General features: G+C 38.0%; 1 protein-coding gene and 1 non-coding gene across 10 annotated transcripts; both read left to right on the plus strand.

The window, feature by feature from the left end:
* Nucleotides 1-541: 541 nt before the first annotated feature.
* LOC103502402 (protein MICRORCHIDIA 6) lies at nucleotides 542-21488 on the plus strand. Of its 9 annotated transcripts, none has more exons than XM_051081123.1 (22): nucleotides 570-824; nucleotides 6992-7067; nucleotides 7733-7880; nucleotides 9080-9489; nucleotides 9688-9762; nucleotides 9937-9971; nucleotides 10279-10357; nucleotides 10508-10597; nucleotides 10682-10757; nucleotides 11074-11158; nucleotides 14318-14446; nucleotides 17595-17693; nucleotides 17775-17876; nucleotides 17959-18105; nucleotides 18565-18657; nucleotides 19303-19354; nucleotides 19431-19542; nucleotides 19693-19931; nucleotides 20010-20056; nucleotides 20398-20471; nucleotides 20611-20653; nucleotides 21061-21488. In XM_051081123.1, the coding sequence occupies exons 4-22, from the start codon at nucleotides 9108-9110 to the stop codon at nucleotides 21154-21156; spliced, it is 2055 nt and encodes a 684-aa protein (XP_050937080.1). In that variant the 5' UTR covers nucleotides 570-824; nucleotides 6992-7067; nucleotides 7733-7880; nucleotides 9080-9107; the 3' UTR covers nucleotides 21157-21488. The 9 variants fall into 9 exon arrangements, with proteins under 9 accessions (XP_050937083.1, XP_008464555.2, XP_050937080.1 ...); XM_008466334.3 differs by having other exon boundaries at nucleotides 9107-9489; XM_051081126.1 differs by lacking the exon at nucleotides 6992-7067 and having other exon boundaries at nucleotides 542-810.
* LOC127148351 (small nucleolar RNA snoR2/U65) lies at nucleotides 13933-14063 on the plus strand. The gene has a single exon (XR_007819226.1). It is a non-coding gene; the product is annotated as a small nucleolar RNA snoR2/U65 (small nucleolar RNA).
* Nucleotides 21489-21742: the final 254 nt, after the last annotated feature.

A 21742-nucleotide genomic window follows, 5' to 3' on the forward strand; every position in this document is an offset into this window, starting at 1 on the left:
AATCAAAATAATTTATTTTTTCAATTATATCATTTAATTTGGTTAGACGATCGTTTATTTAATTTATATTTAGTAGTTTAGATTTAACTACATGGATTTTTTCAATTATTTATTTTTACTCGGTTGGGCTACTTCAATCTAAACGAATTTTTTAAATTTGGTTACCATAATCTAAACTACGTAACAAAGAGAAAAAAGGGACGATAGAAAAAAATTGCAAAAAAGAAAAGGAAAGAAAAAAAATCACAAAAAAAAAGGAAACAAAGAAAGACGATATAAAAAAATCGTAGTGAATGGCAGAAGAAAGTAATCTATAATATTTAAAAGATGATTAGTTTTATAGAATTTATTATACAAAAAGTAAATATTTTAGTATTTTTATTATATTTATGAGAATTTACTGATATTAATTGTGCAGTAAATATCTAAATTGGTAATGGGCCCATTTTGAAAGAAAAGGAAAAAAGATCCAAAGTTGAATGGGCTTGGACTCAAAGCCCAAAGGCAGGGGATGGGAATGACTTCAAAAAATGGTATGTGGGAAGTATATACAATGCCATCCAACTTCCCCCACTCAGGAATTGGGTCCACCGAACGCGGCTGATTTGTTTGTGTGGGAAGAAGTTTACTTAGGGTTGCAAATTCTTCAGAAAGGGACGGTGGGTTGCCAGAATTTGCTGATACAAATTCTTTCTAATTTTGACCTCTCCACAAAGTGGGTCCAAGTTGAGCTATTTTTCCGGTGTGAAGCACGAAACGGGTCTTCTTCAGGTGAATCTCCCCAATCTCTTCTAAACGGGAACTCAAAAGGTATTGCCGACAATGTAAGTTCTATTTTTTATTTGTTGTACCTCCTTTTGGTCTTGGGGACATGTATGTTGGTTGAGTTGAGGTGGATTGTTTGAGTTTGGGGGGGAGGTTCGTCGTTTTCTTCCTTTTTAGTTTGGCTCATTGACCCATTAGGTTTTTGTTTGAATATTTGTTTACAATGACATGAAAACCCTGTAAAATTGAAATTAATGCCCAACTCTCAATCCCTATGCGAACTAGAGTCTAATTACCTAAAGAAACACATGCGCATGTAGATTGGCTCTTGCTCTCTTGCTTGTTCTTTCTTTATCTCCCTCGATCTTCTCCTCTCTCCCATCCCTTTTTTCCTCTCACAATCTCGGCTCACGCTCTCGATCACGATCGTGCTCTTTGGCTCGCTCGCTCGGTGGTGATCGTGCTCTTCGGCTCGCTCGCTCGGTGGTGGTCGTGCTCTTCGGCTCGCTCGCTCGGTGGTGGTCGTGCTCTTCGGCTCGCTCGCTCGGTGGTGGTCGTGCTCTTCGGCTCGCTCGCTCGGTGGTGGTCGTGCTCTTCGGCTCGCTCGCTCGGTGGTGGTCGTGCTCTTCGGCTCGCTCGCTCGGTGGTGGTCGTGCTCTTCGGCTCGCTCGCTCGGTGGTGGTCGTGCTCTTCGGCTCGCTCGCTCGGTGGTGGTCGTGCTCTTCGGCTCGCTCGCTCGGTGGTGGTCGTGCTCTTCGGCTCGCTCGCTCGGTGGTGGTCGTGCTCTTCGGCTCGCTCGCCCGGTGGTGGTCGTGCTCTTCGGCTCGCTCGCCCGGTGGTGGTCGTGCTCTTCGGCTCGCTCGCCCGGTGGTGGTCGTGCTCTTCGGCTCGCTCGCCCGGTGGTGGTCGTGCTCTTCGGCTCGCTCGCCCGGTGGTGGTCGTGCTCTTCGGCTCGCTCGCCCGGTGGTGGTCGTGCTCTTCGGCTCGCTCGCCCGGTCGCGGTCGTGCTCTTCGGCTCGCTCGCCCGGTCGCGGTCGTGCTCTTCGGCTCGCTCGCCCGGTCGCGGTCGTGCTCTTCGGCTCGCTCGCCCGGTCGCGGTCGTGCTCTTCGGCTCGCTCGCCCGGTCGCGGTCGTGCTCTTCGGCTCGCTCGCCCGGTCGCGGTCGCGCTCTTCGGCTCGCTCGCCCGGTCGCGGTCGCGCTCTTCGGCTCGCTCGATCGGTCGCGGTCGCGCTCTTCGGCTCGCTCGTGGGATCACGGTCTCGCTCGTTCGGTCACGGTCGCGCTCTTCGGCTCGCTCGTGGGATCACGGTCTCGCTCGTTCGGTCACGGTCGCGCTCTTCGGCTCGCTCGTGGGATCACGGTCTCGCTCGTTCGGTCACGGTCGCGCTCTTCGGCTCGCTCGTGGGATCACGGTCTCGCTCGTTCGGTCACGGTCGCGCTCTTCGGCTCGCTCGTGGGATCACGGTCTCGCTCGTTCGGTCACGGTCGCGCTCTTCGGCTCGCTCTCTCGTTCACGGTCGCGCTCTTCGGCTCGCTCGCTCGTTCACGGTCGCGCTTTTGGCTCGCTCGCTCGCTCGTTCACGATCGCGCTCTTCGGCTCGCTCGCTCAGTCACAATTTGAAATTCATGATAAATTAGTCTAATTTTGGCCTAAGGAACTATCATACTTAAATTTTAAAAGTATTATTTATATAATAATATTAACATAAATATACTAAATAAAGTGTAATTGGGGCAAGGGCAGGAATAGGGAATGGGTTGGTGGCGGTGTCGGGGAATGCATTCCTTGTCCTCATTATCCTTTACCTCACAGGGAATTTTTTTCCCCTCTCCCTCCTCCATTCCCCATCGAATCGGGGAATCCTTCAACATAGAACATAGTCCTTGTTCGCGGTGGGTCCTTGCGAGGCTATGTCCTTGTAAAATTGGACATTTCTAGGCCTAACATGAAAACTGCTTCGATTTGTAAATGTTGGCTTGTGTGGACTATTCGACCCAATAGGCAGAGGTATCCATTAGGGTTTTTGAAGAAAATATGAACATGCCCCTGATTTTATAATCCTTTCTTCCTCCTCGTGAAATTGCCGAGCTGACATCCACTTCTTTTCTTCTTTAATGTCTATGGACAAGTCCTTTGACGAGGCATGGACAACAGATACTCTCCAATGAAGCTACCATTGCTAAACTTCCCTTCTCTAGCAAAGCTTCAACTGTCGACAACACTTCCATGTTCAAATTGATGAGCTCCTTTGACAAATCAATATATTCACATTCCATGATAAGGGCGATCTCGTAACCCCTATGGCAACATCGAACTTCGAAACAACATCTTCTTCAATTTCTTTATCATTTACAACATCTATATTTGCTTCTTCTAATTTATAGTTATGGTCATCGTCTTTGGTTTCTTCTTTTGCCTTAATTTCTTTTCGGTTTCTTACTTCTATCAACCAAGGACGGGCAATCATAAACTACATAGAGGTGTACATAAGCCAAGTTGGGTCGGGTTGAAGGTAAATTATGGACCAACCCAAAGTATCCGGTTTGGCAAAATATGAATCGGTTCAATATGCAAGGGTCTAACCCAAGGTGCAAGATATGAACCTTATCGGTTCAATATCCGGGTTGGGTTGGCAGGTTGATTTTTTTTTTCTTCATATCTTCATAATTTAACAAATTTTGATATTGTTGTTCAATATGCAAGGTGAACAAATTGTTATTCAAGGAGCAAGGTGATATATATATATATATATATATATATACACACACACACATATATATATAGATTCAAATTTCAAGTCTACGATGTACATTCAAAATAGTTTTACTTTTTGATTTTAGGTTTATATATATATAGATATATTACGTATATATATTATACATAATCGGGTTGGATTGGGTCAACCCGACCCCTTACTTGCACAACCCGACTCATCTTCTTTTTTCTCCAATTTTCTAACCAAACCCAACCCTTACGGTTTTGGTTAATCTGGGTTGGTCGGGTTACCGATTTTTTTGAACACCCCTAATACCACATATGATTTCTTTTTTAATTTCTTCAATGTCAGTGTCTGCATCTTCTTCATCTCCCTCATCGTCTACTTCATAGGCTTCTTGTATGATAATTTACTTTGCTTGTGATTTGGTTGGATGGGCTATAATGTCAAGATGATGTTTATTATTGATGAACATGGTTGGAAGGATGATATGGTGGTAGTAACAGTGGTGGTAAGGTGTTTTAGGTTTGAATATACCTTGTACAAGCAATCATGTTTGCCATCTCTGATTTTGCTTTGTTTGAGAACGTCATCTACTGACTACTGGTACCAATTGATGCATCTAAGCCAATTTCAGGCCAAACAAGGGAAGTCCATCCCTTGGGATGAGACCAAGCTTTCAAAAAACACAATCTTCTATGTTGTTGAAGGATAATCCAAAAGCTCCTTACTACAACAAGCAACCCTCAAAAGCTGGTCGATAATCCAGAAGCTCCTTGTTACACAATTAGCTGGTGAGGTTGGTTCCTTCCCTTCTTATTTTCTCTGGCTTCCTCTAGGGGCAATATGAGGGCTTAGTCCTTTTGTGCTCCTATTTGTGAGAAAATCCATAAGAGATTGGCCGTGTGGATGAAAGGGTTCTTCTCAAAAGCTGGTAGATTAACTCTGATTAGATTCGTGCTGAGTGGGATCCTGATGTATTACTTCACTTTTCAGGGCCCCTAGTTTGGTGTGTAAGAGCGAAAAGCACACGAGAGATTTTCTGTGGGAGGAGGTGGATGAAGGTCACAGTTTCTATCTGGTGAGTTGGGAGGTGGTGGGGTTCCATGTGAGTCAGGGGGGTTTCGAGATTGGTAATCTAAAGAATTTGCAATAAAGCTTTGTTGGCCAATTAGCTTTGGTGCTTTTCTCTTGAACCTAATTTTTTATGGCGTAGGATTATTGTGAGTAAGGACGACTCCCATACCTTTGATTGGACAATGAAAGGGGTTAAAGGCACACACTGAAATCCTTGGAAGGATATCTCTTTCGAGCTCTTTACTTTCTCTTGGTTAGGGCACATACTTTTAGAGGGATCAACGGGTGGGGGAAGATTCACTTCGTTCATTTTTTTTTGCATCTTTATCATTTATCCTCTTCTAAAAATTATATGATTTTGGATCTTTTGGTTGGATTTGAGAACCTCGTGTTTCTTCTCTTTCGGGTTTTGTGGGTGGGGGAGGATTCACTTTGTTCATTATTTTTGCATCTTTATCATTCCTCTTCCAAAAATTGTATGATTTTGGATCTTTTGGTTGGATTTGAGAATCCAGTGTTTTCTTTTGGGTTCTGTCATAATATGACTAATAGGGAAACAATAGAGGTGGCCTCTCAAATTTCTTTGCTTTGGGAGGTGCAATTTTAGGGAGGGAAGAAGGGATGTTCTTGTGTGGAACCCTAATCCTAGACGAGATTATGGGTGTAAGTCTTTGTTTAGTCATTTGTTGGATGCCACACTCTTTAAGGAGTCGGTTTTTGACGTGGTTTGGAGGACTAAGGTTTCTAAGAAAGTTGAGTTCTTTATCTAGTAAGTCTTGCTTAGTCAGGTTAATAGTGTTGATAGGTTTGTTAGGAGAACTTCGCTTGTCAAGCCTTTTGTTGTATGTTTTGTTGAAAGGCGGAGGAAGATCTTGATCATCTTTTTTGGGATTGTCATTATGCGTGGGTTGTGTGGAGCTCTTTCCTCCAGGAGTTTGGTGTTAGTTTTGCTAGCTTTCGGAGCGTCAAAGCGACGATTGAGGAGTTCCTCCTCCATCAACCCTTCAGAGATAAAGGTTTTTTTTATGGCTTATCGGGGTGTGCGTTGTTACTTGGGACATTTGGGCCGAGAGGAATGAACGAGTATTTCAGGGTAGGGAGAGGGAGTATAGTAAGGTTTGGTTTTGGCTAGATTTCACGTGTCCCTTCTAGGTTTCTATTTCGAAGAACTTTTGTAATTAATCTGTCGGTAACATTTTACCTAGTTGGTCCCCTTGCTTTAGTAAGGGTGTTTTGGTGGGTTGATTTTTTCTGTATGTCCTTGTATTCTCTCATTCTTTCTCACCGAGAGTCATTGATTTCATTAAAAAACAAGCAATCCTCAAAGACAGAAAAGATAAGGGAAGTGTTCAAGAACGCCTCCCTCTTCTATCAGCTTCTTCAAGCCTTAAATTCTCCACACGTTTTTCCATCTGCCATGCACCTACTTAACCCGGCCTCAATATGACATCCTAGTATTTCGTGGTCCCTTCCTTGATCTCCCTGATTCTTATCATCCTCCCCTTACAATTTTTCTGATTTTTCTGCCTTTGAATTGATTTTTTTTACCCTTCTCTCATACTTGTGAACTATCAATGACCTTACATTCCCCCTAGGCTCGAAACTTACCTTGTCCTCGTGGTGGAAAGTTGTGAAATTTTGAGTCATTGTGTATTTGTCTTCCTAAGTGGCTTCTGCTTCCGACATTTTGGACCATTTAATGAGCCATTCATCTTGTGCTTGCCACTATTCCCTTGCTTTTTCAACACTCTTTTCGGAGTGAGTTGTAAACTCAAACAAATCCGACAAATCCGGATGACAAATTGATACCCTTTTGATTTTGGTAATCTTTCCACAAAGTCCATGATGATGTTGTCCCACACTCTCTGAATGGGCAAGGGTTGCAATAGTCCTGTTGGAACACTGCTTCTGTCTTGTTTCTTTGACAAACTACACATTCGGCCACATATTTTTAAATCTTCTTTCACCCCCTTACTGAATAACTCTCTTGCCATCCTTTTATAAGTCCTCAAATACTTGGAATGCCCTCCTAATAACGAGTCGTGGAAGGTCTGTAATAGTGCCGACATACAAGGATAATTTTTTGAAACAACTAACTTGCCCTTGTAGAATGAATGACTTTCCTTGTTCCCACAAGTATTTAGGCACCTCTTTAGGATCCTTTTCCGATATATAAATTATTTTTCTCAATTCCTCGTCGTGTTGCTCATCTTGATGTACCACCTCTATGTCAATTGATGGTGTAGCATTCAAACTTCTAAGTCTATTGACTGTGGTAATTGGGAAAGGGCATCAACTATCTTACTACACATAGTTGGCCAATTTTTGGAACTAAGGCTACCTCCCTTTGTTTTACCAAGAATTTCAATGCTTGTTGATTAAAAATTATTGTGAATTTTCTTCCTAACAAATAGTGTCTCCATTGTTGCAGACTGACATTAATTCTCTCTCATAAATAGACTCCCCTCGTGCTTGTAGAGATAAGGCTTGGCTGAAATATGCAATAGGTCCGTGTTCTTGTTCTCGAGTTATCAATTTCAATTATGAACGACAATTCGAGTTGGGATCTTAGTACTTGTATTGAGTCTTTACCTTTGTTTGCCACTATGTATGGTTTAGCTCTTGGTTGTTAGTCTTTCTTTGTTGCCCCATTGTTGATGTACTAGTATCTTTTGTTTTCTCTTTTATTCTTTTGTGGAGATGATGAAGGTGCTAAGGGTGTCAACCTAGTTAAAATGTCTAGATGCACCCACTGATCCCTTGGTCTCTTTGTTTGTACTCATTGTATATCTCTCTTGTACTTTGAATTTTATAATTAATAAAAAGATCAATCTCCTTTTAAAAAAAACAAAAAAAAAAAAAGTTCCAATTATGAACGACTATTCGAAGTTGGGAGAGCCAATATTGGCAACGAAACAATCAGCTGTTTCATGTGATTGAAGTCCTTGGTTGCTTCCTCAGTCCGTACAAACCCATTTTTCCGTAACAAATTCGTCAAAGGCTTGGCCATAACAAATCTGGATGAACGAAGAAATAGAAGTTAAAATACACACAATCCATATCTATTTATCTTAAAGATTAAAGAATTATTTTTTTGCTAGCTTGTCTCTTTGGTTCTTTATGTCCACATACTAATCAATTTTCTCACAACCTTGTTTGGTTGTTAATGCAGTTGAAGCTGCATTTGGAGTCCAACATTGTCTATACGCATACCATATTGAGCCCAATATTGTTTATGCTCATCCCATATTTGGAGTCCAACATTATTTATGCTCATCCCATATTTGGAGGCCAACATTGTTTATAGTCCACTTATCTCAGTATGTTCCCTGGCGTATAAAATTTTTGGTTAATAGTAGGTTAAAATGTACTTGTGGTCTTTAAGCTTTCATCAAAGCAACAATTTAGTCCCAAAACTTTTAATTCAAAACAATTTACTCCATGTAATTTCAATTTGTTACAATTTAGTTCTTAAACTTTGACATTTAATAATTTAGTCTCTAAACCTTGAAACTTACAAAGATCTAGTTCCTATCATGAAAAATATCAATAAAACTTAATTTGATTTTTTCCCTTGTATTGGCTGAGATCTCTACTTTGGCATGATAGCTTTGAGATAGCTGGCTGCATTTTCTTGCTAGTCTCTAGATTCGAATGTTTTCTTTTGAGTTATCTCATTATGCTTTGTATGCAGATCTCTTCATTTTGGTTCTGTTTAGCTGTTGGATTTCACCTTTTTAGCTTGTTCTTTGTGGTTGTTTGTTTTGGTCTTTTTTCCCTTGTATTGGCTGAGATCATTTTTGGGCAGTTTGTTTGGTAGTTTTGACTTTTCTTTTTAGCTCTTGATATATTTCTCTTGAACATTGAGTATTAGTCTCATTTTCCATTATTAATAAAGAGGCCTGTCTCCGTTTCAAAAAAAAAATAAATTGATCAAGGGCCCAATGTACTTATAAACTAGAAAGACTAAATCGTTAAATGATAATTGTTTTTTACAGTAGGGATTAAATTATGCTTTCAGCGGATGTGGATTTTATATTTGAAATGGTAAAATGCATAATTATAGTAAAAATGATAGTTTAATAACACACGGTGTTTCATCACTTCATTTTATAAACTCATTTATCTTTATCTATGTAAAATGTAGTATATTATAAATTATATGATATTGTAAAACAATAATTTTACAATTTTTTTAAGGTGCAACAAATTCATAATTTAATTAATACTAATTTACTAAGATGATTTATAAATATGTTATCAAAACATATTAAAACTGAGAACGGATTTCTAAATCTTCTATTGAACACGTGAAAATATAAAATACGACTATGTTTTCATTGTTGTCAAATTTAGTTTTTCAGATTGCCTACCAAATAGGTTAATTTACTTGTGGAGAAGTTCTTTATAGCCATATGTTTCTTATCTTATTTGAGTCCTCTTATGCACAGCTACGAAGTAATATGATGTTAATTTTTAATACGATATTGCTTGTGTGGTATTACTTGACTTGAAGAAGGGAACAACCCTTCTCTGTTTTGCTCAGGATGATATCTACTGACATTGTGGACTTGTCAAGTGACGATGAGGAAGGATCAAACTTGAAAGCCGTGAAGTTGGAGCCAGAAGTTGATGGCGGTGTGGTCTTATCAAAAGAGCACACAAAGAAGAATACCATAAAAAAGAAGAATACCATCAAACAGGAAAAACTAAATAATGAATTTGTTAGTCAAGGATTTGATGAGAATAGGAGCCCGAATGTTTGGAGTGCTGGTCAGAGTAGCTCTAGTATATTGGATCAGGTGCCATCTCCAGCTGATGATTCTGGCCTTACATCCCCATCTCCTTTGTGTCCTGCACCAGTTTGTCGACAATTCTGGAAAGCTGGGAACTATAATGATGGAGTTGCTTCTAATGTCACCGTTCAAAGTACTTTGCCACTTTTTCCCTTTTCAGATTTGGCATTTTCTAAAATTAATATGTTGTGATTTTTCATGCTTTTATTATGGTCAGAAAAGTAGTAGTCTTACCAAAGTAATGCAGGATTGAACTTTTGATCTAGATGGCTTTGTGAAGAGCTATTAGATTCCAGACATTTGTTTCTGATGGTTTTTCTCCTGCTGGCAGGTTCCAAGGGCCATCTCCATGTCCACCCTATGTTCCTTCATTCAAATGCTACTTCACACAAATGGGCTTTTGGAGGTATTGAACTCATGTGTGTGCGTCTGTGTGTCTTTGTTTGCTTATGTTTTGTATGTTGTTTATTGAATGTTCAAGGCAAACAATTTCCCAATTGTTTCTTCACATCAACTGTCCTTTCTATCATATTGTTTCTTATAAAAAAACCACATTATTTTTTCATCCTTCTGTTTACAGCTGTTGCAGAGCTGCTTGATAACGCAGTTGATGAGGTGATTTTCTCACCTGCTCGTTTTATATTGATTAAAATTTATGAGATGAGGTTTTATACTGTGGGTATTATCTTGTTTCTCTTGGTTAACCATCGTTTCGACTTCTCTTCTCCTCCCTCTAACCCCACCTTTCTGTAATAAAACTTTGATTAGGCATATTTTTCTTTATACTTCAAGTTTACGATGATCACTTAAAAATTGAAAATGCAAATAAAGTACTTTCAGTGTCTAGTATTTGTAAGTTGAGGCGTTGGTGTGTTCTTCTGTGTATGATCATGTTCTTACTTTTCTTTTTTGTAACGGATAGATCCCCAACGGAGCTACCTTTGTCAATGTGGATAAAATCTTGAATGCAAGAGATGGAAGTCCTGCTTTGTTAATTCAAGGTACTGTCATTTATCTGTCCAAATGTTTTTTGATATCAATTTTATTTTTTCAATTAGGTCGCCCTTATTACTTAATCTGTTCAACCTTGCTATACTTGTAGATTAAATTGCCTAATAATATGCTTTCAAAATTTGACCACTTTTTTCTAGACGATGGAGGTGGAATGGATCCTGAAGCGATGAGGAGGTGTATGAGCTTTGGATTCTCAGATAAGAAGTCAAAATCAGCTATCGGACAATGTATGGAAATTTGTAATCACTTTCTAATGTTACATTTTAAGCTCCTTCCCTGTTGCATTTATTGGTTCATTTGTAGCCTTCCAGATGGAAATGGTTTCAAAACCAGCACTATGAGACTTGGTGCAGATGTTATTGTTTTCAGTCGGCACGTGAATAATAGGTTTGGCTCTAAACTTAATCATTGAATAAGACAAACATTAAAAATTTGTACATATGAATGTCTTAGTTTTGCCCATAAATGGTGATATTTCTTTCGTCCAAGATGTTTGTCTTATTGATTGGACAGACGGTCGTAAATAAGATACTTATGTTTTTTTTTTCTTTGTGAAACTTATTTGATTAGACAGGATTACCACTAGACTTTTTTGGCTCTATATGATGCACGACATTTTCAATTTCACCTCCGTTTAGAAAGAGTAAAAGAGTGGTTAAACATTTTTTCCTTCTTCACTGAGGTTTGTTTTTTATGTTCCCAGGTCCAGCGTATCAACGCAGAGTATTGGTCTTCTATCTTATACATTTTTGACCCGTTCAGGCTACAACAGAATTGTAGTGCCTATGGTAATTCACTTTCTCGTTAAATAGTTATGACTTATATGTAGCTTAGAACTTTTTCCTGTATGTTTCATCATTATGTTTGGTTATGTGTAGAAGCAAAATTGAAGTCCTCTTCAATGTTTTGTTACTATTGCAAAATTTGATGTTTTGCATGTTAAATGTCAAAGATGAACAGTGGAAATTGATATCCATTTGAGGTTATGGCATCCTAGCATCATAAAGAAGCTGGTCTGAGGATACATCATAAGACTTAGCTTTGTTTCTAAAGGAGTGACTCCATAATACCCAATATAGGGAATGTTGTAAGTAAGATCCAACCAATCGTTGAGGTCTGAGAAAGAGCTTGGCGGTAATATGAGAGAGTAATTTAATGAGAAGTCTTGTTTAAGATGAGAGAAAGGGCTATTGTTTTCAAAATCACCTGAGGTGTATTTCTTGAGGCACGCCTTGTGGCGAGGCATGCCTTGTAATTCAAATGCCTTAAGGTTTACACATGTACATGGTCAAAAGGAAGTTCATACCAGTATGTATAGAGGCATAGACAATGTGCTTCTACCTATGAGGCGTGTACCTTAGTGAATAGTGGGTAAAAGAAATTTGTCGAGGAGGTGTTGTTGGTGTGGGATTTCATTTAATGGGATATTTAATTATGGGGTGAGATTGTCGGCAGTGGTGGGATTCCATTCCATTCCGTTGTCAAGTAATAAAGAGGTGCCTGAATACACGTGGATGCCATAATCTCAAATGGATATCAAAATCGAAGTAGTCAGTTTTAATCGGTTTACGGTGTTATAAAGTAAAAGTGACTATTTCATGGTTTGGTCTTATACAATCTCATTGCATAGGCACACTCATTATCCTGTTTCTACATGAAAGTCTCGTAATCACTTCTTTTGTGATAATTATAAAGTAGGTCATATCCATAGTGTTCCCTTAACAAGACGCCTAGCCTTATTCCTATACTAGAGACCCTTTAGACTATTACTTGAACTTGATCTTCATATATTGGATCCTGAATTTATAATGAACAAATTTCTTCTTCAACAACAACTTTATTGAATAATAGAATAATTTAACATTCACAAATCACGAGTTTTAGGACGTAAAACCCAACAACATTCTTAAATATGTACATTCTTTTGTCGATGGTGAATCTATTTCATTTGTACCTCTGCTGATGTGTTGAATAACCTAGGAAATTGCACTTAATGAATATTGGATCAAATTTAACCAAGTGTGGAGTATGATTGTGAACAAAGAAAAAACAACCAAATACATGAGGAGGTAAGTTTGAGGAAAAACTTCATAGTTGGGGTTGATTTTTGAGGAAAACATGAGATTCAAAATTGAGGATCCGACTAGGTATTTAGTTTAAGAAAAGTTGATATGAGAATTGCCTCACCCCCAAAAACGTTTAGGATCATGATTGACAAACAAACAGACAGAAGCTTTTCTTATTTTTATTTTTAAAATTTTTGTAGTTATTATTATTTTTTAATTATAATGAAAAGAAAAACTTTCACCAAGAAATAAAAGAGAGAAAAATGAAACAATACACATACATTCGGAATCCAAGCCCACAAAAAAGAAAGGTCTCCAGCTATTCAAAATCACACCTATAGATTAATTACAAAAGGTCTTCAAAATTGAAGCCCAAAGAGGAACGTGAAAACGAAAAAGGAACCAAAGCTAAGATCCCTCTCCACTTTTTTAAACACGCTACTATTACACTCACCCCACAAAACTTACAAGACCACACACACACTCTGATGAGCCAAAGAAACCAACTTTCTCTCCAAAGAGGTGGATTGTGGATTGTGGAGGAACTCCTTGATCATAGTATTGACATTTGCACGACAGACAATCAACATGCCAAACGTCTGGAAAAAGGAGTCCCTGACATCACTTGCGAAGTCACAATACAAAAAGGCTCAACAAGCAATGGGATCTTTCTGACATGCCCATCCAGCTTGTTAGCACGACCATGAAGTACCTGCCAAGTAAAGAACCTCCCCTTTCATTCCTCGAAAGCATCGAAAAGACCAATGCTACTTTAAGGTGTTTAGTTTTTCTTTTGACAATTCTATTCATGAACTTGTGCGAACAACACCATGAGATGAAAGAAATGTTTCAAGAGTTGACTTGAAATAGTTTCCAATGTTGTTTTGAGGATCTGAATTTGACTTCGAGTTTAAGTGGGAATCATAGAATGGTAGGGTTGAAGATATTTGACATTTTAAATTGGAAGGACATTCGAATGGGGTGGAGAGAAATGTTTTGCAACTTGGTCTGTAAGAATCTTGAGAGGTTGATGAGGGAGTTTTTATGAAAGGGGTTGGCAGGGGATGAGGTTAGTTAAGCAGTAGGTGTTTTTTGTTTTGAAGCGGATTGATTTTGGGTGCTTGAGAGTACACTATGAGGCTTTTTTGGCCAAATGGTTGTTGGGGTCCCTTCATTCAAGTCTTGCAGGTTGTGTTATAGAGTGGTGATGAGTAGGTATGATCCTTATCCTCTTTTAGATGAAAATACATTTTGTGGAGAGAAGATGAAATAATACAAAAGGCGTACAAAAAAACCAGCCCACAAAAGAAACGATTTCATCCTTTTGAGTGGACTTCGAGTGCGGACCTAATCTATCACAAGTAATAACATGGACAAATGGATGGGATAACACTTTTGCTTCCTAAAATGTGGTTAGAGGAAGTCTAAACAGAAAATTACCTTATTCTCAAGCTGGTCATCTATTGCAATTACATTCTGCTCTTATTTTTATTTTTGGTTTGATGCCACGTTATTGATAGCTCAAGGTTGGTGACCTGCTAATTATTAAACCAAAAACAAGTTTTTTTCGCCTTGATAGAAATCTGTTCATCTTTTCTGTATAGAACCGTTTGGTGTGATTACATTTTCTCTTTTGAAAAATATAACCCCACCTGGCCTTGCTTTTTGATTTAAATTTGTTCCTGTCTAATGTCTAGGTTATGCATATTAGCTTTTTTCTTTTCTTCTTTTTAAGATACTTTCTCAGACTTATTTTACTGCCCGTGGAGATTCCTCACCCTATGCACTTCAAATATGGTGCTGGTTTTGTTATCCTTGTCTCTTGTTGGATCTCACTTTTTTAATGCAATGGAGAATTAATGTTTCATGTTTGTACTGCAGGTAGATTATCAATATAACACATCAAGTGGCAAAATGGAAATATTGCATGGGAGGGAACGTTTTACGTCTAACCTTTCCATACTTCTACAGTGGTCTCCGTACTCATCTGAGTCTGAACTTCTTAAGCAAGTAAGAGATGTTCAACCAACCTCCTTTTGACATTATTTGTGTTCTGGTTGCTGCAGAACCAAAATTAGCCTCGGAAAGGAATGTAACTTTAGTTTCATCTCCATTCTTTCTCTTTCTGTTGAAAAAACTAGGATTTTTTTTAAAAGGAAACGACTCTTCATTAATAATTAAAATGAGACAAAGCTCAGAGTAACAGAGGATTATCAAAGAGTATTCTAAAAAACAAGGATCAGTAGGCGCAATTGGAAATCTTAAAATTAGGTTTTTATTATAAGAAATATCTTTTATTGATGTATTATGAAAGTACTGGAGAGTGGGAGGGGTGGGCAAGAGCCCAATAGCAAAGGAGTTACGATAGATTTCTCCAATTGGTTATAATAGAATTGAGATCTCAAATGCATTAAAAAAAGTACATTTACACCAAAGTCATGTCTAGGTAGATAGTAAGTTCCCATATTGTGTCATAGGACCTTTCTTTTTCTTTGAAAGTACGGTTGTTTCTTTCTTTTCAGATAGTCCATAGGAAAGCACGGATGAAATGATACTATATGTTTAGGGTGCCCCTGTCAGTGTGTATGTGAGAATGCTTTGAATTTCATATGGGGAGGGGTTGACCAACCAAAGGAGATAGTGATTTCCTTTCATAATCATTTAACAAAATGGCAATGGAAGAAAAGATGGTTGGGGGTCTGATAGTCTGAGAAGCAAAGGTGGCAGCGGCAGTGGGTCTAAAGGGCAATGTGCGGGTGGTGCTTGTGGATTTTATCAGTTGTATTGATAGCGTTGTGTCCAACTTCCCACAAAAAGAATTTGGCTTTTTTTGGGTAGATGTCGGTCCAAATGGGCATTGAAAAGAGTTTGTTTCCTCACCTTTTGCGTCCAAATCCATGGTCAATGATTTGGAGGAGGAGATCCCATTTGTCGAGGTTCCAAGTCCATTTGTCTCTAGAAGTAGTAGGATTGACCGTGGATAGGAGATTCATCAAAGCCAACCAATCTTCAAATTCTTTCTCTCTCAAGTTTCTCCTGATGTTCCATCCATGTTTATCTTCCCAAAAGTTGTTCACAGTAGCCGGTTTGTTTGTAGTCAAGTTGTACAGGGGAGGAAAGAGGGTAGGGAGGGAGGCTTAACCAATCCAACTATCATTCCAAAAGGAGGTGTTATTTCCATTTCCCACTTTGATTGACTCTATCCTTTATGAGGTCATGGTGTTGAAGGATGGATCTCCATGGTCCTTTGACTGTATTGCTGAAAGATGTGTTGGGCCAATGGTGGGGGAAATCGCCCCTCATTTGGCTATAATGATTTGTTACTTTGAGCTTAAGACTCTTTTATTAATAATAATTTAAGAGGCTTGCCTCTATTTCAAGAAAAAAATAATGATTTGTTTCCAAATAGCGTTTTCTTCACGGTGGTAGCGCCAAATCCATTTTGCAAGGAGAGCCTTTTTTTCGTGTTCAATGCTTTGTATTCCCAACTCCCAGGGAACGAGTTTTGATAACCTTATTCCATTTGACGTTGTGAGTGCCACCTTTTCACATAAAATACCTGTATAATCTTTCGATTTTAAAAATCACCTTAGATGTCATTTCGTAAAGTGATAGGTAGTCTGTAGGAAGGCTAGACAAAGTGGCTTGGAGGAGGGTAAGCTGGCCACCCTTGGAGATGTTGGAGTGGTTCCATGAATGTAATATTTTCTCAATCTTCTCAATAACAGGATTTCAAAAAAAGTGGTTGTACAGGGTTTGTCATACAGAGGAAGACCTAGATATGTACCCGGCCATTGACCAACCTTGCAGCCAGCCTTGGGATGTAGCAATCGATCTAATGTCTGCCTTAGTCGTATTGGTACTCACGAGTTCAGAATTTTGGTGATTGGTGTTTAATACTGATGCATCCTCAAAGATTTGACAAGGCTAAATGAATTTTTGATCGAGTTTGAATCATTTCAGTAAAGAGGATGGTGTCGTTTGTGAAGAGGAGATGGATTGGTAGTAAGTTTCTTCCAACATAGAAAGCTTTGATACAGTCATGATCATGTGCTTCAATCATCATTCTACTGAAATAGTCCATAACAATGACAAAGAAGAATGGTGAGAGCAGATCTGGTAGCTATGGTTTTACCCCTTGGTTGGCCATTGATAATGATTGAGAAGTTTGTTGTAGAGATGCCACCTTTTATCCGTTTACTCCAAAGTTTTCCGAAACCTTTGATTTTTAGGATCATATTTAAGAAGCCTCAATCAACCTTGTCAAACGCCTTTTCTATATCAAAATTTATCACAATTCCTTGTTTCCTTTGGTTAGCATATTTGAGATAATCTCATCGGCAATCGTGATGCATCCAGAATTTGGTTCTGTTTGATATTTGGGGATGGTGTGTGGAAGAACTTTTTTGAACCCATCTGAAAGGACTCTTGCAATGGTTTCGTATAGACGTGGAATGAAGCTGATAGGTCTGTTTCGAATTGATGATTCCAGATCTTCAAAAATTTTGAAATACCTTTAAAATGTCGTTTTTGAGGATTGTTCAATTTTTCTTGAAAAATTCAGCAGAGAAGCCGTCTGGTCCGGGAGATTTGTTATTACCTAGATCCTGAATAGCCTTGTGAATTTCCTCTTCCGTGAAGGGTACTTCAAGGTTTCTTGCCTGTTCCGTGATAGGATTACATTGCTCTATGTTGGGGAAGAATCTTTGAGGACTTTCAGTAATCATTATGCCTCTGACTGTGCCATTTAATTCCAAAGCTATCCATCCGTTATTCCGAGAGCTCCAAAGTGACTGAATAAGATACCTAAAGCAATATTGCTGTGATGACAGCGCCCAAGTTCCAATCTCTGGGTAGCACTCAGGAATACTATCACTCCATTGATTCGTTAGACTATATCTAGAGTCTTTTACGTTCACTACCTTTTTAGGAAAAAAAAATAATGTTTTGCTTAACTCTTGTGAAGATGTGAAAATTCCAAATTATGAAAAATTACTATAGTTGTATATGCATTTGTTCTAAAGTTTTGTAAGTTCGCAAGGCATGCTGAATTACCCTGCCATTTAACACCTTTTATTAAGCAAAACATATTTTAACTGCTGTCATGTACAAACCAATTTTGATGCCCATTTTTTAACCTATTTCACTCTGATGGCAGTTTGATGATATCGGATCTCATGGCACAAAAGTAATCATCTATAATTTGTGGTATAATGGAGATGGCAGAATGGAGCTGGACTTCGATACAGATCAGGAGGTTTGTTTGTGTTTTTGTTTTTTTATTTTTTTAATTTATTGTTTTATTTGGGAAGATTTTTCTCTTGATTCTGTGTTACAGGATATTTGCATTGACGGAGATGTAAAAAAGATGGCCGCTCTCCCCGCATCAAAGGCAATCAATGAGCGGCACATTGCTAATCGATTGCAATATTCTCTCCGTGTAAGCTTGAATTGTAAAAGGAATGTTACAGCTTCGTTTTACATAGGACTTAAGTTTTGTACTTACACTTCATGCATCTCAGGAATATTTATCTATATTGTATTTGCGGACGTCTGAAAATTTCAAGATAGTATTGCGCGGGAGGGTTGTTCTGCATCATAATCTTGCTGATGATCTCAAATATATCGAATACATTTTGTATAAGCCTCATAGTGGTGGACATGTGGAGGTAGCATTTATCTTTTCATTCATGTTTTTTCTTTCTTTCTTTGAAAATTTTGGGTGATTTTTCCATGTTGATAGTTTTTTGGCTTGGCAAATAAATGGCCCTAAGAATGGAAACTTGTCATTTGTTGTCAACAGGGTTAGCAATGAGAACCTTATAGCTCTTTGTGGGGACACATCTTTTAAAATTACTTTTGGTCTATGTTTTTGGATTTGCTTGTAAGAGTTTATAAATAAATATATCTAAGCCTAGTTTTTGGAAGTAACTAAGTCTCTCAAATGCTTTTAGTGAACTCATGTACTGGTGTACTTTTCTCTCCTTTTACCATATATCAATCATCCATCTAATTTATCGTGTATCTTGTAAGAATTAAAACAAATGAGGAGAAAAAAGAAAGAAAGAAGAAAGAAAGAGTGAAGTGATGAAGATGGAAACGTATTTAACTCTTTTTTCACTATTCAGGGTGTGGTTGTTACTACAATTGGGTTCCTGAAGGAGGCCCCAGATGTCAATATACATGGTTTTAATGTTTACCACAAAAATCGTTTGATTCTGGTAAGTTCTCTCACTTTTTGTTGACATTTTTCTGACCCATAGCATATTTTCGTTCCTTTCCCTTCCTCATTTTAACCATTATAGACCTTTCCTGTTTCCATTTGATGTGTTTCTGGATATCCCGTATTTTTTTATTGATATATTAGCTCTATGTTGAAAAATGGGTATGGTATTTCTTAAATCAATATCCAAGCTGAAGTTTTCTTCATGATCAGATACACGACAATTTGTTGCTCAGTCTCAGATATTACTATTTCTTGTCACTTGTCTATTGGTCCATATAGATTGGTCAAAGATTGGATTCTGGTTCTTTCCATGTATATATTTTTATGAATATAGAGATGAAGATATATTTAATCAAACTATATTTTAAAACTAGATGCTTCCTTTAAAATATATATTAATCACGCCATTGTGAATGTAATCTATTTCAACTCTACTTAAGCTTTTGTGAAAATATTTTATAGTTGCTCTTGTGGTCTTTTACAATCTTACATAGCTTTCACGCTCCATATATGCTCCCACGTGTGTGGTTCGTTATAGCATATATGTAAAGGAGCTGACTGGTTTATTCTTCCATATTTGGTCTCACATGAACACAATGCATCAGTGATCAGACTAATGTCTTTTTATGTAATTTGCCAGCCATTCTGGAGGGTTGTAAGCTATTCAGACTGTAGAGGAAGAGGCGTTGTTGGTAGGGCATTTTCTTTCGTAATTTGCTTTGTTTTACATGTGAGCTGATGGTCATTGATATTCCTCTATATCTAAAGGTATTCTCGAAGCAAATTTTATTGAGCCTACACATAATAAACAAGACTTTGAGAGAACTTCTGTTTTCCAGAAGCTTGAAGCTCGTTTGAAAGATATGACTTGGGAATACTGGTAAGCTATTTGCTAAAAGCTTTAGGCCATTATGATCACATTTGTAGTTTTCTTTTTTGCCTTTCCTTTTATGGAGGCATGAGTTACTCAACTCGGTTTTAGTTATTTCTCGTGTCTTTCCTTCATTTTGCCTATCTATCTATCTGGCAGGGATTGTCATTGCGGACTTGTTGGGTATCAAGTTAGAAAACAATTCCGTGTGACAACACCCTCAAAAACACCAGTCAACATAACAGTACCTGCTGGCACGGAACATCCTCAGATGTTGAATCAACGTGTTCCATTGGAACATCTGAGGATGTTGAATGAACGGGTCCCATTTACGGTCAAAGAAACTAAAGGAAGACCTGAACAATTTACCCTGGAAACACCCGGAAAATCTAGAGAAGGTCTCTACTTGGTTGAATATTTATTTATTATTACTTGACGTCTGCTTTCTTTAGTTCTAAAGTTTGCTGTTGGTGCAGGAGTATGTATGAAGAGAAAGGCAGATGTTCTCACAGAAGATGAACAGGTGAAAGGGCTTAAGACAAATTGTTCTCCATTTTTTGTTGTTTTCATTTCAGCTCATGGTTTGCTTCTGTTGTGTTAATCCAGTTCTATCTATAACGGACCTGAATGATATAAAATTCTCTTGAGATTATTGTATTTTATTGGTATTAGTTGGCCTTCCTATTCCTATATATAAATTACAAATCCATTCACGGAAACCTATTTAGGCAGCCAAATTGTTAATCACTTCCCGCAGTGGTTTCTTTTTTCATGATATTTTAAATGCCACATAATTTGAGCATGGCTACTTTTTCAACTTTTATATGACAGTTAAATTAACTTTAATTTTGTGTCATTGTGCAGTCTGTCCGTGCTCGTCAACAGAACAACCAACAGGATAACGTTTTGTTGGAACAAAATATGAAGCTTCGTGTAAAGTAAGTTAATAGGAAATATATTTGATGGTTTAAAAATGAACTTCTCCCAATCCACATATAGTTTCAGATCAGCAGGAAATGAACTGTCATGTTAAGTTTTACAAGTTACGACACTAATTTTCCTTGTTTTTCTGTATAGCTGTTCAGAGTATGAAAAGCGGGAGGAAGAACTTAATCTCAAGGTATAAAGTGGAACAATTCTTGAATGAAAAAGAGATTCTTATGAAGAAAATCATACTCTTTCTGATTGTCCAGAATCTATTCCGAAGAAAACCAAGGAGACCTCACTCTCTTTATAAGATAGCTGAGTTATCCGTTTCATAGCCAGTTGGTTTTAATATGGAATCTCATGTTATCTGATATGGTATCAAACCTCACAAAGTCCAATCGGGTATCTTGTTCAATAAAAAAATATCTTGATCTGATGGAGCATGTTGAGAATCACATATAGATGAGGTTACTCTGATAGCTAATTAGTTTTGAGATAGAATCCTGTGTTATTTAATATTGATGTTGCTCATAAATTGGACATCGAAAATTAAACGACTTATTCTCATTCATTACTAAATTACTGCAACGTTGGGTGCAGGCAACACAGCTTAGGAGCAACATTCAGGAAGTTGAACTCGAGATAAAGCGTCTGTTGGATGAGTTAAAATCTTTAGAAGCGGTTAAGGTTGAATGAAGGCAAATACAATGTATATTCATTTGGTTCTTTCCTTAGTCTTTTAGCCCCATGGATAACATAACCTTATAGCTGAAAATGAGAAAAATCCATATCTGTTACCATACGAGGCCAACCCTTCTTCCACGGTCAGCAGTATGACCCCTTTGATTTTTGCCCTCAACACTTCGATAGCAGCTACCTGAGATCTGTGTTTTTGGCTCTCGTATGTCGGTTTCCTTGACGGGAAAACTTCCCACTTGTACAGAAATGAATCCCACCTTGTAACTAACCAAAATGTCTAACATTCAAGTTATCAGTTTCATTCGTATATAAGTTGTGCATTTTCTTAATTTATGTTCACTGTTTTCTAAATGAAAACTATGTATTTGATGTTTATTCTATTATTGTTACTCTTACTATTCTTATTCTTATTGTTATTTGGCGAAGGACACCAATACTTTTAATTGAAATTATACTCCACTTGTTGGTTAAGGAAACGATTGACAAAAGATTTGATGTATGTCAGATAACTATGCAGAAAAACATATTTCTGAAAATGTAAATTCAGCTCTGGGTTATATTGGTAAATATTTTGGTTTATTTT

Source organism: Cucumis melo, chromosome 2, assembly GCF_025177605.1.
Source record: "Cucumis melo cultivar AY chromosome 2, USDA_Cmelo_AY_1.0, whole genome shotgun sequence".
Taxonomy (NCBI): domain Eukaryota; kingdom Viridiplantae; phylum Streptophyta; class Magnoliopsida; order Cucurbitales; family Cucurbitaceae; genus Cucumis; species Cucumis melo.

Coding starts and splice junctions, on each gene's coding strand:
- LOC103502402 (XM_008466331.3), top strand. Junction 9,490..9,687: donor TTCTAATGTCACCGTTCAAA/GTACTTTGCCAC, acceptor TCCTGCTGGCAG/GTTCCAAGGGCCATCTCCAT. Junction 11,159..14,317: donor ACAGAATTGTAGTGCCTATG/GTAATTCACTTT, acceptor TTTGTACTGCAG/GTAGATTATCAATATAACAC.